Here is an 18,321-nt window from a genome sequence, read left to right on the forward strand (position 1 = left end):
TCCTTGAGTTGTAGGCCTCCTTCCCCATCCCCCAGATGCCTTCCTTCAGGCCCTGTGGGAGAGGATACAAACAAGGGAGAAGAGAGGAGAGGTTCAAGAATCAACCAACACTATTCCCGGTACCCCATCCACCGTTGCCCCTCACCCTTCTGTGAAAGGCCCCCAAAAAATCCTTGCTTCTTATCCCCTTCAATCAGGACTCAAGCAACAGAAAGTTTACCTGATTCTTTTTTTTTTTTTTTTTTTTTTTAATTTAAGAAATGTGAAATACATGGACCTGAAGTGAGGCAGCAGAGGGAAGGGAACAAAAGAGGCCAGGGCAAGGCGACTGGCCAGCCCCAAACCCCTGACAGAAAAGTCAGCAGCAGACTACATCTCTGAGATGCATTCCTGCTTTATACCCACCTTGGGGGCCTCAGAGCCAGCTATTCTAGAGGACCCCAGGGTGGGGAGAGTGTATCCTGAGGGTCCTTACTAAGGGGGATTCCTGAGGAGGGAGCCGAGACCCTACAGGCAGCAGCAATCTTCCGGTTAAACTGCTCCTCCTTCACTGTCCCACCTTGGGGTAGAGAAGAGGCTGGAGCAATAGGGAATGCCGTGTAGGCTGTGGAGGACCCAGCAGATCTAGGGGATGGGTTGAATGTCAGCTGCTTGAAGAGAGGTCCATGGTGCTGGCACTGAGGCCCCGAGAGACCTGAAAAAACAGACATTACCATCCCATCAACCCAGGGACCTCAGCTTTCCAAAGACTGTCTCCCAGAGTCCATCTAACCCAGGGCTGAAATCTATTTCTGGACCTAGGATCAGATCTATAAGCTCAACTCCAAATTCTGAGACTTTGGTTAGGCCCTGCTAGGATCTTCCAGAAGGCCAGAATCTGATGCAGAAACTACCAGGAGAAAGCACAAGAATATTCACATATTCTTTGAATGAGCTGAACGTAAGTGGTCATCATCATCACTATTTTCTCAAATGGAGACTACTTAATACTTTTATTCTTTTTTAATATTTATTTTTTAGTTATAGGTGGGCACAATATCTTTATTTTATTATTTTATTTTTATGTGGTGCTGAGGATCAAACCCAGTGCCTCATGCATGCTAGGTGAGTGCTCTACCACTGAGCCATGGCCCCAGCCCGATATTTTTATTCTTTTTCTTTGTCTTGGACTATAAAGTCCCGAAGGTGAGTAATATGGTAGCTGCAGAAGAATAATTAAGTGTCTTCAATGGAGGTTAGTATCTCCATTCTTGAATTATGCAAAATTCCAAAGTAACAATTTAGAGAGCATCAATTCCTAGTTTCTTCTTTCTTGTATTTGGGGGGGTTTTGTTGTTGTTGTTGTTATTGTTGTTTGGTTGTTTGGTACTGGGGATTGAACTGAGGGGCTCTTAACCACTGAGTCACACATAACGTAGCCCCCTTTTATTCTTTATTTTGAGAGAAGGTCTTAACAAGTTGCTTAGAGCCTTGCTAAGTTGCTGAGGCTCTAACTTGAGATCCTACTGCCTCAGCCTCCCAAGTCATTGGGGATACAGGTATGCACCACCACACCTGGCTCTTAGTCCCCTCTTGATTAATTTACTGGTTATTATGTCTAGCCTAAAAAATGCCCCTTGTTGGTTACTCCCAACCCCCCAACAAGCTATTGACAGATTCCTCAAGGACTCCAATTCCCTGGCCCATCTTCATCACAGGAGACTTTCCCCTCTTCCCTGCCTTCCACTGGGCTTGCTTGATAATCCTTTTCTCACCCACCAATATGCTTACAGCACCACTCTTACCTGGAGAGGTGCTGCACTGGGTTGGTTCAAATAGTTCAAAGAGGCTGCCCGCTTCATGTTGCTGCTACAATGGAAAATAAAATAAATGGGACCTCTTTTCTTTCTTCCAGGTGGCCCTGAAGCTACAGGCCTCTTGGGCAGTATCACATGAAGTCAGATCACTGCCGCCTCACCATCCCCCATGCCACACCCACTCTTATCTTCATCAGACATCAGTATTTCCTCAGGTAACTTCATCCCCCATTGAGGCACCCATCCTGCAAGAACTTCTTCGGTCACCATTTCCGTTGACCTCTATGTGCCTCTCCAATACTCTTCTCCAGAGATCAGGGGCCAAGAGGAGTTGCAGGCAAGGGCTTACTTGCCTGCTTTGCCATAACTCAACCTCATTGTGTACCTGGAAGGCCGAGGCTCAGTCCCCTGGAGCTTCCTCACCAAGAGTTCACTGCTTCTACGAAGCACATCCCGGATCTTGCCCAGAGAGCCACTCCTCTGCAGGGTCCCACTGCCATCCTGACATAGAGGGATGGGCAATCAAAGCTAAAGGAATCCCATGCAGACTAGCTTCTGAGTAGACTCAGAGAGATTTATTCTGCATACGTCCAAAGCCCAGTGATTAAAAACAAGATCACAGTCAAAAGTTGGCTTCCAGGGGCTGGGGATATAGCTCAGTTGGTAGAGTGCTTGCCTCGGGTGCACAAGGCCCTGGGTTCAATCCCCAGCACCAAAAAAAAAAAAAAAGTTGGCTTCCCGAGGTAGTCCTGAGGGGATGGGCTAACTGGAATGGGAACACATGTCCTCATTGTAGGTTGCCCTCCAGAACCTGGAGAAAGGCAGGCTCAGAGCCTCTCACACCACCAGCAGGAGAAGGCAGGAGAGATCAAGGAGAAATGATTAGACTTACCCCTGACCATTCAACAGCCACAGAAGCATCTTCACCTCCCTCAAATTTCACACTGTCCCCAGGTCCCTCCTGGGAGGTCCTTCTACCATCACCCTCCCCAAGCAGCTCTGCCACCTTGGTCTGGCTGATAGGATCAGTGCCCTGGAAGAAAAAGGAAGAAGCTTAATTTCTCAGGGTAAGCTCTAAATTTTTTCTCCACCATCAGGACTGTAAGGAAAACATTCTTGTATTTTTTCTCCTTGTGATATCCCAGTACACAACTACTAGGGCAATACTCACCTGTTCTATTTGTGATGCACTTTTTTTTTTTTTTTAATACTAGGGATTGAACCCAAGGGTACTTAACCACTGAGCCAAATCCCCAGCATTTTTTATATTTCATTTAGAGACAAGGTCTCATTAAGTTGCTTAGGGCCTTGTTAAGTTGTTGAGGCTGGCTTTGAACTTACAATCTTCCTGCCTCAGTTCCCCCCACCAGCCACTTGGATTATAGGCATGTGCCACTGCACCCGGCTGCAATACACTCTTACATATAAATACGTCGATGTATTTTACATATATATGTGTGTATGTATATATACATATATATTTAATTTTATTATATTCTTTTTAGGCAGCATGCCCTGCATGAACATCTCTCTCTCTGGGTAAAACCAATTCATTCCTACAGTCTGAGAGCCTTGCTTGCTGATAGCAGTGTCACACACCTGTAATCCCAGCAACTCAGGAGGCTGAGGCAGGAGGATCACAAGTTCAAAGTCAACCTAAGTAACTTAGTGAGGTCCTAAGCAACTTAGGAAAACCCTGTCTAATCTTGGGATGTAGCTCAGTGTTTAAGCACCCCTGGGTTCAATTCCCAGTATAAAACAAAAACAAAAACAAGCTACACACCTATAATCCCATCAGTTTGGGAGGCTGAAGCAGGAGGATCACAAGTTCAAAGCCAGCCTCAGCAATTTAGCAAAACCCTATCTCAAAATAAAATATAAAAATGGGCTGGGAATGTGGCTCAGTAGTTAAGTGCCCCTGGGTTCAATCCCTGCTAACAAAAAACAAAACAAAAGTAAATCAAGTCTGAGAGCCTTTTTTATTTAAAAAGCCATAGGTTGCTTATTGGTTAATCAATGACCCTAAAATATATATCTGAATTTTTTTTTTAATCCTAGAAAGCTATACATCCATCTGGTACCCTGAAAGTTATATAGATAGTTGTATCACAATATCCTTAACCTCCACGTGTGGTAGCTGGGTGTAGAAGTGAGAGAATAACTGTTCTAAGAAGACTAAGAAGCAAGTGCAATGGTACACACCTATAATCCCAGCTACTTGGTAGGCTGAGACAGGAGCTGCAAAAGTTTGAGACCAGCTGCAGCAACATAGTGAGACCCTGTCTCAAAACTGGAAAAATTATAATAGCTAGGAAGATAGCTCAGTGGCAGAGCACCCCAGGTTCAATCCCAGTATCATGGCAGGGTCAGGGGGAGAAAGCTAAGAAAAAGAAAGACCAATGTGGCAGTGGTGAAAGTCTCAAACTCAATTTTCCTGCTCATTTTTGCTAAACATAACTCTTACTTATAAATATGTATAAATATGCTTATGATTTCTAGCAGGCAAACAATGTCATTTATTTAAAAAACAATTCTTAATGGGCTTCCCTCCTTAGATTACTTTTTACATAAATCAAACTGGTATGTTGGTTTGTTTTTGTTGTTATTGTTGTTGTTGTTTTTACCATAGACCACACTGACTTTATTTCACAATCTATTAATGAGTCAAGATTCACAATTTGAGCAGTTTCAACTTTGGGCTCTCCTAACCTCAGCCTCTTATCACCATGCCCATCCATAGGAAAGGAAGGGAATCTTCAGTCTGGCATCCTCACCACAAAGGGTAGACTGGGAGGAAGAACACACTTCATAACCATAAGACTGTCTCACCTTTCTCTCCTTCCTATCCTCCCCAATAGCCTCTCATTTTCAGGACACTCACAAGAGGCCTGAGCATCCCTTGTCCCCAGCGCTATTCCTTCCCCAGGCCTCTGACCTGTTTCCGGGAACGCAGAGCACATTCCTCCAGGGTCTCAGCTGCCTCCAGTTTTCCTTGGCGCCTGTATAGAGCCCCTAGGTTTCTCAGAGTAGTGTTCACTGTGGGGCTATGGAAAGAGACGGGGGAGGAAGGGCGAATGGGTTCAGAGGGGTAAACAGGAGACAAAGGGAGCAGAGCTAAGGCTGAGGGAAGGTCAAAGAATAGAAAGAAAAAGGTGCAGGAGGCTGGGATCAGAGCTTGGGAGGGTGGGAATAGGAGGCCAAACCACTGTTTTTAGGCAGCTCACCTGCTCACTTTGCAGGCCTTGTACCAGCCTCCATATTCAGCATAGGGTGTGCCTCCCTCACGGTGCCGGCTCTGCAGCAGAGGGGAAGCCAGAGATGAGGATACAGAGATGCTAAGGGATAAGATGGGCATGGGGTTAGCATGCAGGCTGGCGTGGGAAGGCACCATGTATCTGGGGCTGGAGCTGGGGTGGGAAGTGAGTAGCTGGGTTAATGCAATGAGCAAGACAGAGGCCCTGACAGCCTTGGGGTCCCCAGGTTGGGCACTCCCACTCACTTTGCTCATTTCTTCCCGTTCCTCTGCATGCATCCAGATGGGCTTGTGATGATCTGGGGGTGACACATGGGGTAGAGTGAGGAGGTTAGAGAAGACAGCTGTACGGTCTGGAGGCGCCAGGACCCGGAGACCAACAGGGCTGAACTAAAGGGATCTGGCTCCCCCTGGGAACTACTATTGGCCTAATACCCCACCTTTAGTTCCAATTTCTTTTCCTCCCTGTAGCCCAGTCCCCAGACCCTCACCACTCACCATCCACAGACCCAAACTCCTGCACATGGGCACGAGTCAGGATCTCCTTGTACAGGGTCTCAGCCTCAGCGTATTTGCCCTGCTTCAGGTAACAGGAAGCCTGGAAGACAGGAGCAAGAGATGGAAGGAGACAAGGTCTTGGCCAGATTCAGGGAGTTCCGTTTCTTGGTGTCTATGTGAGTTTCCCCAGAGGTCCTCCTTACACACCCTTTTCTAGCTGCAGGGTTATAGGTATCCCCACCCTATCCCAGGAGGCTATGGAACATCTACCCCTGGCATGAAGCAGATGCCTCACCCCCAATGGCATATCATTGATGAAATAGGCACATCATTGATGAAAGTAGTATACCAAATTATGATACTGATTCCAAGACCCAAGTGGCCTTTCCCTTCCCCTTCTTCCACCCATCTTGTCCCCTTCTTCCTTACCAGGTTGTTCTTGGTCCGAGCTACATTAGGGTTATCTGGCCCCAGCTGCCCCTCGTAGATAGCCAGTGCCCGCTGGTAATAGCGTTCCACAGCCTCATACTTGCCCTGGTTTTGGCACAATAGGGCCAAGTTGTTCAGCTGCTTTGCCACATCTGGGTGGTCAGTGCCCAGGACCTGAAAAGGAGCAAAGAAACAGATGAATGACTATGATTATGTGTGTGCATGCACATATGGGGAGCAGAAGGAAAAGAAAGCGAAGAAAATAAAGCAGAGGTAAGGGAGAGGTAAGAGGGAAGGTAGGTCAGGAGAGACGAGGAGAAGGGGCTGCAGTGACAAGTGAAGGATAGAGAGAGAATGTGGGTACCTTTTCTCGAATCTCCAGTGCTCGCTGGCACAGTGGCTCTGCCTCCTTGTATTTTCCCCTTTTGCCATACAGCACAGCCAGATTATTGAGTGTGGCAGCCACCTGCAAGGGAAACCTGTCCCATCAGACAGTAGTGCTGCAAAGGATCTAAATGAATCTGAGTTGTGGCAGTACCCAAGACAATATTAAGGAGACTTGACTCCACCACCCTGACCAAAGGCTGGGAGGAGGGAAAATTGCTGCCTGGGATGGTTCTGAGGCTCTATGGGGGTGTAGTATCGCCCCCTAGGGGGATTTTTAGAAATTTCTGTGTGTCTGTAACTAGGGATTTAGTCAAGGGTGCTCTGCCTCTGAGCTCTATTCCCCAGCCCTGTATTTTGCTTTCATTAAATTGCTGAGGCTGGCCTCAAACTTGCAATTCTCCTCCCTCAGCCTCCTAAATCACTGGAATCACAGAAGTGTGCCACCACACCCCGTGATTTTTAGAAATTTCTGATGGTGTTTTTTGTTGTTGTTGCCATAAAGATTGGGGGCACTATTACTAATGGGAAAACAGGAACACTATAGCTATTTTTCACATGCAGGTCAGCGGTCAACTTTTGAACGGACTGCCAGACATTCAGACACTGAGCATAAGCTTTGGCCTTTGGTAGGATATCAAGGTAGGAGTTATGTTTTCTGAGCTACATCATCCCTGCCTATCATCACATGTCATATCATAGGGAATTACTTTCACATGTTCAGCTCCTTTTTACATGAAAATATTTTACAATATTTTAAATAAAATCTTACTTCTCATTTTTTCTACTTTGACAATCTATCATTTGTTTTGGCATGCTACCCCTACTTAAGGTTATTTCTTTCTCTTATATACAAATAAGTCTGGTCTGTGGTTACTTATTGTAACACTACAGTTTAATTGAGTCTCCATCTATACTTCTTTTCTTTCATTTTTCTAGTATGGCTTCCTAGTCTTCTGAATCCAAAGTCATTCATTATATATCAGTGTGTCTTCTAGCACAATTGTACTCAATACAGCTATTGCTGCGTTTTTACCTTTTATTTTATATATTATTATAAATTACTTTCCTGTTTCTTCTTTATATTAATTAGGGAATCATATTAAATTTCTTGGAAATCTTATATGTAAGTAGGACACATTACCTATGAATTAAATTCAGGAAAATATTCATAATAAAAAGGAGTCATTGAGTCTCAGAGCATTAAAACCACTGGGCTCCCTGGAAAGGGCCTGGAAGAAAAGAGTTCTGATGCCTCCTTCCTAAGCACCCCTAGAGAGGGGACTGAGGGCAGCAGGTGGGGAAGCTAAGAGAGGGCAAAAGAGCAATGGGGAGGGGAGCACAGGAAGAGGACCAGGAATACTGACAGCAGGATGGTCCCGGCCCAGGGTGCTCTCCCGGATGCTGAGAGCATCATTCAGCAGATGGGCAGCTTCCTTATACTTATTCTGATCCCTAGAAAAGAAAAAAGGGGACAGGTGTTACCCTGAATTTTGTCCCCACAACATATCCTTCCCTCCCTCCCTTTGAGAATACTGAGTTCCAGAAGACTGGGAGTCCCTGGAGACAGGAAGCCTGGCATGGACAATGAGAGGGTTTCACTGACACACCCACACCAGGCTACAGATCACTGCCAATCCAAGAGGAGGCCACAAGTCACAGGAAGCAAGAGACACTTTTCAGAAGAGAGACTAGAGAAGCAAAGAACCTGAGAGATGAGTGTTCTTTGAGGTTGAGGGCTTGGGAATGGAAAAAAATAAGTATTCTGGTACATGAGGAAGCACCGTAGTAGAATACACTGGGAAGACCAACAGGAAGGAGAGGCACCTAGTAGAGAGGAGGCATGGGAGCCAGAGGAGGATCAAGGGGTAAATAGGTATTGTGGGCCATGCAGAGGGCAGTACTAACCGATATACCAAAGCAAGGATGTTGAGCATGGTAGCCACATCAGGGTGGCCACGGCCAGACGTGCGTTCCAGGTCCTCTAGTGCCTGCTTGCAGAGTGGCACAGCCACCTCATAGCGACCCTGGGCTGCATACTGGATCACCAGATTGTGCAGAGTCCGCAACCTTGCTGGGATCTCATATCCACCCTGCTGGGCTGCTGCTGCACCCTGGCCACGGGACACTAAACCATCCCAGAAAGTGAACAGGAGACTTCCTCAGAGGACTCTTCCTCTCCCCTTTGGGTATGCCTCCCCACTCCCATACCATGTCTCCTGTGCTACCACCCCCACCCCACCGCGCCAAGGAAACCTGCCTCCAATGCTATTGTTTTATCATTCCCTTGCATCTATGCCCATCACAAACCCATCTGTTCACCTAGTAATTCATTCATTCAACAAACACTTATTGAACAAGCATAAGCCAGTGGCTGTCCCAGGATTACAAAATAAGAAAGACCCAGTTCTTTCCCTTGAAGGGCTCATGATCTTCCCATCCCAGGATCCCTCTCTGAATGCCTTGCTAATGAAACCTGTATCATTTTCTTGTTGGTATTCTTAGTAGTCCTCACTACTAAGTGTTTAATAAATATTGATGAGTAAGGAGGAGGCTGAGGAAATGAAAATACTAGCCCAGCCCCTTCTCTATCTCCAGAGGAAGTGGAGAGCTTATTTCTGGATGGTGAGCATCCAGTACACAGGGTGGGCCCTGCTGGGACCAGCCTTATCCAACTTCAGAGGCCAACTCACAACCATTGCTGGGGTCCTCTTCTTCCTCATTGGGGAAGAGGTCATCCAGGGAATCCTTGGTAGCATCTCCTTCTTTGTGCTCCTAAAAAGGAAGAAGCAGCATGACCTCTTCTTGGGTCCCTCTAAGTCATAAAATCTCTGACAGATGGGGCTTAGGAAAAGAGCCTTATTCCTGCCTCTGCCCTAAGGAAATGCCATCATCTGGCCAAGTCAAGCTCAGGCTTCTCTTCCTTCCCTCCCTTCCCATTCAGAAACCACCTTACCCTAAACTACCTTCCCTCTCCAGCCCCTCCCTCTCTCCTGCCCAACTATTGTAATTATAGCCCCAGTGCTGATCCCTCTATGTTTACATTGATTACACGTCTGCCATGTCTCTCCTGAGGGGAGGGAGTGTTTCTGACCTTGACACGTACCCAAAGTGTCTAGCACTTCTGCCCATCATCTGGCACTGCTTACTCTGGACTTAGTGCCAGACCCTCATATATCACCTATTTCCACACTGGAGAAATTTGCTTTTTCCTATTAGGAACTGTAGTTTAATACAAAGATCTCTAGTCCTCCTACCAACTTCATCAATGTGCCCAGTGAAAATCATCTCATTTTCCCTGAGGCAGACCAGCTCTCCATCCCTGAACTCTTCTTACCTGTGACACCCTCTGTCCTGTCTAGAAAGCTCCTCTTTCTCTTTTGTCATCCTTCAAAATTCATCCCAACTCCTAACATTCCAATAAGCATTCCAAACCTGTACCCTGCTTCCTCTGTGGATCACTCTCAGACCATTCCAGACCTCAGGGACCTATCTTCTTTGAATTTCTCTTACACTGACTAAACCACTCATCCAGTATGAGCACCTGCTGCTTTGAATTATCATGGATGTGTTCTCATGTGTAAGCCTTGTTCCCTAAAGAAACATTATAAACTCAAGAAGGAACTCTCATAGTTCTTTACTTCTCTTCTATGTATGTCTTCTTGCATTGCATAAAGCACAGAGATACCTAATGCCTGTTCAGTAAGGGTTGAATTTCACACATTTTGAGAGCAAATTTTAAGAGGGTCTTGCTCAACTGAGAGGATTCTGGATTTGAATTATCCAGCTGTTTATCTTTCTCCTATCACAAATATACCCATGAGAGCAGGAATGTCTGCTCCATTCATGAGTAGAGTACATAGTACCTGGAGCATAGTAGGCATTTAATTAAATATTGATTGAATGAAAATTGTTTCCTCTTCTTCTTGTTACCTAGAGTTGGTGTCAGGACTGAAAAAGGAATTATTCCAAGTAGGGACAGCTTGGCCATCAATCCTGGCCTCCAGGGATGATGGAGCAATTGCCTCCTGATTGTGCCCAGATACTAGCTTCTAGCCAATCCTGCCTGTGCAAACTCACCGTTGTGTGTCCATCCTCATCATACTGCCGCAGCTGTCCCAAGAACTCCAGGTGCTTCTTTTCCTCCTCCAGCTGAGCCACAGCCTGCTCACTACGCTGTAGCCGCTGCTGGGTGCCTGCCAGCTCATCCCGGAGCCACTGGTTCTCTTGGCACAGCCGCCGTACCTGAGCCCGTAACTTTTGCTTCTCTGACTCCACTGTGCTCAGATGGCTGGCAAGAGCCAGCATGACCTAGGTGGGTACATCCTGTAAGCTCCAGATTCTGGGTGGCAGCAATCAGGGACAGGCAAGAGGGAAGCCTCCTGGGAGGTGGCAAGTGGCAGCAGCACAGAGGAGCAATGAAGTAGGTAGCAATGGCTTTACCTTGAAAATATACCCTGAACTAATTTCTCACCACCTCTATTGTCATTACCCTAGGCCACGCCACCAGCTCCCACCCAGATTACAACGACCTCCTCAATGGCCTCCCTGTTTCTACCCTTTCCCTTAGAGTGTGTTCTCAACCTAGCAGTCAGATGATGTCAAGTTAGACGTTTCAACAGTTTTCATCTCTCTTGAAGTTAAAGTCTGCAAGTGCCACATGATCTGTCCTCCTCTCCCCTCTCCCATTACTCTTCAGATTTAATTTTTTATTTGCTTTTCCTTCATTCACTCTACTGCAGCCACGCTGGCCTCTTGCTGTTAACTGAAATCATCAGGCAGGTTCCAGCTCAGGGCCTTTGCACTTACAGTTCTCTCTACTTAGGACACTCTTTCCCTATTTCTTGCATGACTGGTTTCCTCACCTTCAGATCTTTGCTGAAATATTATGTTTTCAATGAGGTCTTTTTTAGCCATCCTACCTAAAATTGTACTCTCTCTCCACACTTCCTAATTCCCTTCCCTTCATTATTTTTATCTTTTTATCCTTAACAATTATCACTCTGACAACACTGAATCATTTACTTATTTATTTGTGTACTGTTCTTCTTTCCCAGCTAGAATGACAGCTCCAAGATGGCAAAGATTTTTTTACTGCTGTGTTCAGTGATGTATGCCAGTTCCCAGAAGAGTTCCTGGCAAATAGTAGGGGCTTTAATAGATATTTACTGTATGAATGAATGCAAATGTCCAGGCAAGATGATCCTAAGTGACCCCAAACCTCCAATCAGACAATTGCCCCTCCTTGTACTCTGGACTCCTTGGCACCACCCCTGTCCTCTCACCTGGGCTTCACTCAGCCCTAGCTCGATGTTTTCCATAGAGCGACGCAGTTGCCGGGCCTTTTCATGCACCAGCCCTTCCTCATGGCCTCCCTGCTGTAGACACTCAATGGTTTGGGACAGGCTTTGCAGCACAGCCTGGTGTTCACTGTGTAGGGCCTCCAGTCCTTGGCTCACCAGCCGGGTGCTCCCCAGGATCTCCTCTTGGCTAAGGCGGTGCCCTGCAGGCTCATCCCGCTGCCCCAACACCAGGCCCGACATCCTGGCCAGGGGTAGCTCGCCTGGGCTAGAGAGAAACAACAGAGTTCAGGTAGGGTAAAAATGAGACAGGGGCTGAGGTCAGAACATGGTGCAGATTTGAGCGAGCGAAGGAACAAGAGTATGTGGCTCAGCTGGAGAGAGTGATCAGTAGGGAGGCAGCCTATACCACTAAACACATAACTAAGATGAGGGAGAGGAAGTCATTTAAATGAAGAAAGTCTATAGAAGGAACAAAGGTGCTAAGAACTAGCAGAGGGATCTAGGACTTGGGAATAAAAGCAAACCAAACAGGAATTGGAGAGAGAGCTTAGCTGAGGAAAAGGGAAAGGGATGAGGGACAGCTCTACAGGAATCAGAGAAGGTACTTGAGAAAGCTGAAAGAGAATAGGGTTAAAGTAGGCAGGAGATACACAGAAAATAAAGCAGAGGCTTCCAAGAAAGGGAAGGAATAGGTTTCAAAGTTAAATTATGAGAGGGAAAAGAAGAAAGCAGGAGCCTTTCTCACAGGATTCAGATGAGAGAGTTCCAGTGGGTTACACGTCTTTAGGCTACATCACCCACAGAACTAGACCAGCATCTCCAAATCGGGTCAGCCTGTCTCTTTCCACTAATCTTCAGCCCATACTTCCCAACATCCTAGGATTAGGCTGTCTACCTACTTCCTCAAAGGTTCTAGTTTTTCATCTCTGAAGTCCTCTTACCTGTGAACAGAGCAGAGCTCTTGGCGCCACCACTCAGGCCTGAGCAGGAAGAAACTCTGCTCAGCAGCTAGGGATTCAGAAGGATCTGCCCTGCCCAAAGTCCAGAAGTCCGGCAGTCCCACCCCTTCTCTTACCACTTCACAGTCACTCAGAGGACCTGGCACAGAGCCCCATCCAGGACAAACACCCTACCTCCCTCTGCCTACAGGTCTTCAAAGACGACCAATGTCCCTCCTCCTTCCCCAACTCAGGCCTGGGGAGCTATTTTCTCCCAAGAAGGGAGATTTGATTTAATCAGCGACCTGAGGCAAAGGGTGTGTCTAGGAAAGCGTGAGGACGGAGACCTGGTCACTCCTAGGCCAGTTAATTCCATGGCTTTGTCTGTCTGGAGCACCTCTTAACAGGCTCTGAGGGGAATCACCTTAGGATGCTTCCTAAGTGTCTGATGGTGCAGGGAAGAATGGGAGGTCTGTTGAGCAGCTGCAGGGTCACAGGGAATTGCGACGCTGAGAGTTGGTCTCCAGGACCTGGGGTGGCGGTTCAGGAGTGTGTAGAATTGCGGACCTGCTCTGAGGCCCAGAGCGGGGATAGAGTGAGACAGGCGGGGGCCGCAGGGAAGGAGGTGTGGGTGGACGACTGAGGTTCGTGTCGCGGGCGAGGACCTGACAGCCAGATAATCCCGAGGTCACGCACTCGGTCGCGCAGGGGGCGGGGCAGACTGTCTGTCTGTCCGTCGGAACGCCGATGGGCGGGGAAGAACGGGGGGCGGAGTTTTTAAGTCGAGAGTTTTGTGAGGTTGGTCGGAAGAGAGTCGTTCGTCTGTCCGGGAATGAGGGAATAAAAGGTGACGGTGACCTTAGCCTTCAGCCCTAGGAGTACCCTGAAAGACTCACCTGCACTCTGTTGGTCTGGCGCCGCCTTTGCCGGTACTGCCCCTTTAAATTAATCATGGCTGCCGCTTGAGGCAATTGTTTTGACGGCTCTGGGGGCGGGGCCGAGTCCTCAGTCATGCGACCTTAGAACCGCCAGACGATTGGCTCTGACTTCGCTGGAGGAGGAAAGCTAGCTGTTAGAATTAGTCTCCAATTCTAGCCCGCCTCCTTTTACATTATTGGAAGGCGACGGCACCGGGAGCAGAACGTCATCTGGCTGCGCCAAGTAGCCCGACTAAAGGTAAAGGTAGCGTGCTGAACCCAGGGGATCCGAGCCACCCCCATGGCCCTATGGACACTGACTCGTGCTCTGGGCTCTCTCAGTCTGGCGCCTCCGGCCGTTACCGCCCCCGGCACGAGTCTACTCCCTGCTGCGCAGGTAATCCGCCTTACCCGGGTAGGAGGCTGTTTCGATTTGGGCCGTGGGAGAGAGGACTGCTAGGTAGGGATGGGAGGCGGGGGATGCGGGCAAGTCTAGTCAGGAGTAAAGCAGGCCCGTGATCTCTGCCTTAGCTCTCTCCTTTATAAATGTTGCTGCATCATAAGGCGAGATTCTTCAGAAGAGATATTGGGGTGCAAGATCTTTTGCAGATCACCAGTTGTTCAGAATGTCTACGATAAGCGAGACGTAATAGCCATTTCAAGTAAGTTTCAGCCACTCTATAAAATGGTTAACATCATTTTCATTTTACAGATGAGAAAGCTGACAAGCAGTCCAAAGTCACATACCAACTATTGGAGCTAGGCAGTCTGGATTCAGAGCCTCTGTTTTTGTTTTGTTCTGTTTTGCTTTTTTGGTTTTGTGCTGAGGATTGAACTCTGGGCCTTGCACATGCTAGACATGCTGCACTCTCGGCCTTATTATAATTATAATTATCATTATTTTGTTATTGGGGATTGATTCCAGGAGTGCTTTACCTCTGAGTTACATCCCCAATGATTTTTTTTTTTTTTTTTTTTGAGACAAGGTCTAAGTTGTTGAGGATGGCCTCAAATTTGTAGTCCTCCTGCCTCAACCTCCTAAGTAGCTGGGATTAGAGGCATGTGCTACTGTGTGGTCTCAATCATTATGATACCTACAAGAATGAGTTATTGGGCTGGGGTTGTGGCTCAGCGGCAGAGCATTTGCCTAGCATGTGTGAGGCATTGAGTTCGATCCTCAGCACCACATATAAATAAATAAATAATAAAAGTACATCAACAACTAAAAAAAGAATATTTTAAAAAATGAGTTATTGCTGAGATTAGAGAATGCTGGGCAAGAAACCAAGAATACTAGTCTCAGGAGAAGGTATCCTGAGGTCTCGAGTGGGCAACTGTTAGGCCACAAAAAAAAAGGAAATTGTCAGTTTTGTTCCTTTGGTGTTCTCAGGCTGATAATGGTACATTTTGGCAGATGAACATTTAAAGTTAAAAACCAAATCAACCTACTCTGTGAAATATAGGGAATACGCAAGGAACAAGACAGAAATGATCCCTTGCTTCCATTCGTATATGGGGAACTCCCTGAAACATAAGGCAGAGGGCAAAAAGCATTAATGCTGATGGTTATATATGGATATGTGGAAATTACCAGCTCCAGAAAAGAGTTATTTAGGGAAGGAAAACTTCTTGAAGATAGAGATTTTGAGCCAGATTTAAAAGATGACCAAGGGGAGAATATTCCACTGGAGAAATACTTAGAGGTGAGACACTCAAATGAGGAGAGGTAATCAACCCATATACACCTGGATAAACATTCTGTACTGATGTTTGTGCAAGCAGTAAAGGGTGGAGGTTTTGGACATCTGGTGTGGGACACTTCCAGAAAGAATTGGACTACAAGCTAAAATCGGTCTGAGCCATCTTCAGTTTTCTTTCAAGTGAAGAGATTTCTTATTATCCCTAGGTGGTGAGCAATGCCCTCCTCCAACTGCCCTCTGCGTTGATGTTGCTCCCCTGCCGCCCTATACTTACTTCTGGGGCCCTTCATGCCAAGTTTATATCCTGGAAGAGTCGTACTAAGTACACCATCGTACCAGTGAAAAAGAGGAAATCTGGGGGTCGAGACCACACAGGTGGGAGCAAGGGCTAGGACTCTAGACCTATGTATAGTAACACTTAGAGCTTGTAAAGTGCAGAGGAATATAATTCAAAAGCATTTATTGAGAGGCTCCTTCTTCATGTATTAGAGCCAGAGAGTGGAACAAAAAGCAATAGACAATTGGCTGTTCACAGGAAATGCCATGACATTCTTCTTCATATTCTTCCAAAATTTATAACAGTTGAAATTATATGAGTACAATTTATATGTTATTGTAAACTTACTGAACTCAATGATTTGAAGTAAATTATCTAAAAATAATATACAATTTCAGTAATTACATAATTATATTTTTACCAAACTCTATATAGATGTTGCCCCAACCCCTTTACCCCAGTGAGCTGTGCAAATTTTTTATAATTTTCTTTCTTCTTCCTCCTTTCCTTTTTTTTTTTTTTTAAGTTTTTTGTAGTTGTAGTTGAAAAGAATGCCTTTATTTTATTTGTTTATTTTTATGTGGGCTGAGGATTTTGTCTTTTAGTTGCTGCTCGGGGTATGTACCTCAGCAAGCACCCTGCCACTGAGCTACAGCCCCAGCCCTCCCTCCCCTTTTTTATGGCACTGGGGATTGAACCCAGGGGCATTCTACCACTGAGATACAGCCCCTAACCTACTTGTTTATTTAGTTCAATCAGTTTAGAGAAAAGGTCTCACTTGCTTAGTGCCTCGCTGTTGCTGAGGCTGACTTTGAACTCGTGATCTTCCTGTCTCAGCCTCCCAAGCTACTGGGATTATAGGCATGATCCCTGGCGCCCAGCCCAAACCTTTTTTTTTTTTTTTTTTTTTAGCTGTAGTTGGACCAATACCTTTGTTTTATTTATTTATTTTTATTTTTATGTGGTGCTCAGGATCAAACCCAAGGCCTCACAGGTGCTAGGTAAGCGCTCTACTGAGCCACAACCTGAGACAGGGTCTTGCAGAACCCAGGCTGACCTTGAACTTTGGATTCTCCTGCCCCGTACCTGGGATTACAGGCGTGTACCAATGTGCCCAGCCTTATCATTTCCTTTTTGTGCCATAATGTTGGGAAGTACTACTCTCTGGCCAACATGCCTGTTCCCAGTGCTAGGTAGAAGCTGAACTAATTTGACCTGAACTGCATCCCCAAACTCTCTTGACCACAGGCCGAATCCGAGTACATGGTATTGGTGGGGGCCACAAGCAACTTTATCGCATGATTGACTTTCTGCGGTTCCGGCCAGAGCAGGAGACTAAGCCAGGACCCTTTGAGGAAAAGGTTATCAGAGTCCGCTATGATCCTTGTAGGCAAGTTTGGGATGAGGGACAATGATGGTGTGGTCTGAATGACTGCTGTGAAGTTTGTTATTAGATGATATCAGTCTTCCTTGATGGTCTTCTCCCTGTCCATGAACAGGTCAGCAGACATAGCTCTGGTTGCTGGGGGCAGTCGGAAACGTTGGATCATTGCCACAGAGAACATGCAGGCTGGAGATATAATCCTGAACTCTAACCACATAGGCCGAATGGCAGGTGAGAGATGACTACTAGATGTATGGGCTGGAGGCTGCAAAGGTTCTAAGGCTGATAAAATTTTGTCTTTTAGTTGCTGCTCGGGAAGGGGATGCACATCCTCTTGGGGCCCTGCCTGTGGGGACTCTCATTAACAATGTGGAAAGTGAGCCAGGCCGAGGGGCCCAGTATATTCGAGCTGCAGGTATGGGGAAAGGAGCTACCTGAGTCTCACAGTTAGAAAGACCAAGGGGCATTTGATGTCACAATTCTCTAACCCATGGGCCCACATCTGGTCCATTGTCAGAAGAACATGTACTTATAAAACACAGCATGCATCCTTCTTTTTTGTGTCTGTTCCTAAAAGGCAAGGCAAGGGCAGCATGTGGGCTATGGCCCTTGGGTGACCCCCACACACACCTTTGTGAAGGGTGGCAAAGCTGCTTCTCCCTTCCCCAGGGACTTGTGGTGTGCTGCTGCGGAAGGTGAATGGAACAGCCATTATCCAGTTGCCCTCTAAGAGGCAGATGCAGGTGTGTAAGTACAGGTGGGTGGGATCAGCACAGAAGGAATTTTTGGAATGTATCTTTTCCTGCCTGGGATTGCTCTCAGGTGTTTTATGATACTAGCAACTTCCTCTACCTGGGTCTGTCCTTTGCTACATACCTAAGCATGCCTTGTCAGGTTGGCACCATAACGAAAGAAGAAACATTGTCTTTTCAACTACCCAGTTTCTACTATAGCTCCCCCACGTCCACCCTCTGCACTTAGGTTCTGCTGTATTATGCTTTCAACGTTGTCGGGTTCCTTTTCCTCAGTGATTCTCCTCCATCCACTTTGTCAGGTACTAGAAACGTGCACAGCAACAGTCGGCAGAGTATCCAATGTTGATCATAACAAACGGGTCATCGGCAAAGCCGGTCGGAACCGCTGGCTGGGCAAGAGGCCTTCCAGTGGGCTGTGGCACCGCAAGGGGGGGTGGGCTGGCCGAAAGATTCGGCCACTGCCCCCCATGAAGAGTTATGTGAAGCTGCCCTCCGCTTCTGCCCAAAGTTGATATCCCTGAATTTCAATAAAATGTGCCATTTTTATCTGTTCCTGGGTTTTCTTTTGGAGCGGGGAATGCAGATTGGACGTGGGTAAAAGAAGCAAACAAGTATATGGGGGAAGAGAAAGGAAAGGGCAATACAGAGGAAGGAGACAAAAATGACCTCCAAAGTCTCTTCCAGTTC

General features: G+C 46.7%; 2 protein-coding genes across 9 annotated transcripts; one reads left to right on the plus strand and one right to left on the minus strand.

Annotated features, from left to right (window-relative positions):
• Positions 1-224: 224 nt before the first annotated feature.
• On the minus strand, positions 225-13,573 carry Klc4 (kinesin light chain 4). 3 transcript variants are annotated; one of them, XM_027950441.2, is made up of 16 exons: positions 13,498-13,573; positions 11,646-11,928; positions 10,441-10,671; positions 9,054-9,135; positions 8,269-8,488; positions 7,728-7,815; positions 6,341-6,442; positions 5,977-6,150; positions 5,548-5,647; positions 5,296-5,348; positions 5,021-5,091; positions 4,732-4,840; positions 2,689-2,829; positions 2,182-2,297; positions 1,785-1,848; positions 225-694 (listed from the first exon to the last, which is right to left on the minus strand). In XM_027950441.2, the coding sequence occupies exons 2-16, from the start codon at positions 11,901-11,903 to the stop codon at positions 644-646; spliced, it is 1,860 nt and encodes a 619-aa protein (XP_027806242.1). In that variant the 5' UTR covers positions 11,904-11,928; positions 13,498-13,573; the 3' UTR covers positions 225-643. The 3 variants fall into 3 exon arrangements, 2 of the variants coding, with proteins under 2 accessions (XP_027806242.1, XP_027806243.1); XM_027950442.3 differs by lacking the exon at positions 13,498-13,573 and adding an exon at positions 13,026-13,327; XR_003584832.3 differs by lacking the exons at positions 225-694; positions 1,785-1,848; positions 2,182-2,297; positions 2,689-2,829 and having other exon boundaries at positions 4,752-4,840; positions 5,021-5,131.
• Positions 13,407-18,180, plus strand: Mrpl2 (mitochondrial ribosomal protein L2). Of its 6 annotated transcripts, none has more exons than XM_027950443.3 (7): positions 13,410-13,915; positions 15,425-15,593; positions 16,744-16,885; positions 16,995-17,110; positions 17,184-17,294; positions 17,549-17,622; positions 17,934-18,180. In XM_027950443.3, exons 1-7 carry the CDS (start codon positions 13,820-13,822, stop codon positions 18,144-18,146), a joined length of 921 nt encoding a protein of 306 aa, XP_027806244.1. In that variant the 5' UTR covers positions 13,410-13,819; the 3' UTR covers positions 18,147-18,180. The 6 variants fall into 6 exon arrangements, with proteins under 6 accessions (XP_027806245.1, XP_071469471.1, XP_027806244.1 ...); XM_027950445.3 differs by having other exon boundaries at positions 13,410-13,777; XM_027950448.3 differs by having other exon boundaries at positions 17,549-17,636; positions 17,934-18,027.
• Positions 18,181-18,321: the final 141 nt, after the last annotated feature.

The sequence above is a fragment of the Marmota flaviventris genome, chromosome 6, assembly GCF_047511675.1.
Source record: "Marmota flaviventris isolate mMarFla1 chromosome 6, mMarFla1.hap1, whole genome shotgun sequence".
Lineage (NCBI taxonomy): Eukaryota > Metazoa > Chordata > Mammalia > Rodentia > Sciuridae > Marmota > Marmota flaviventris.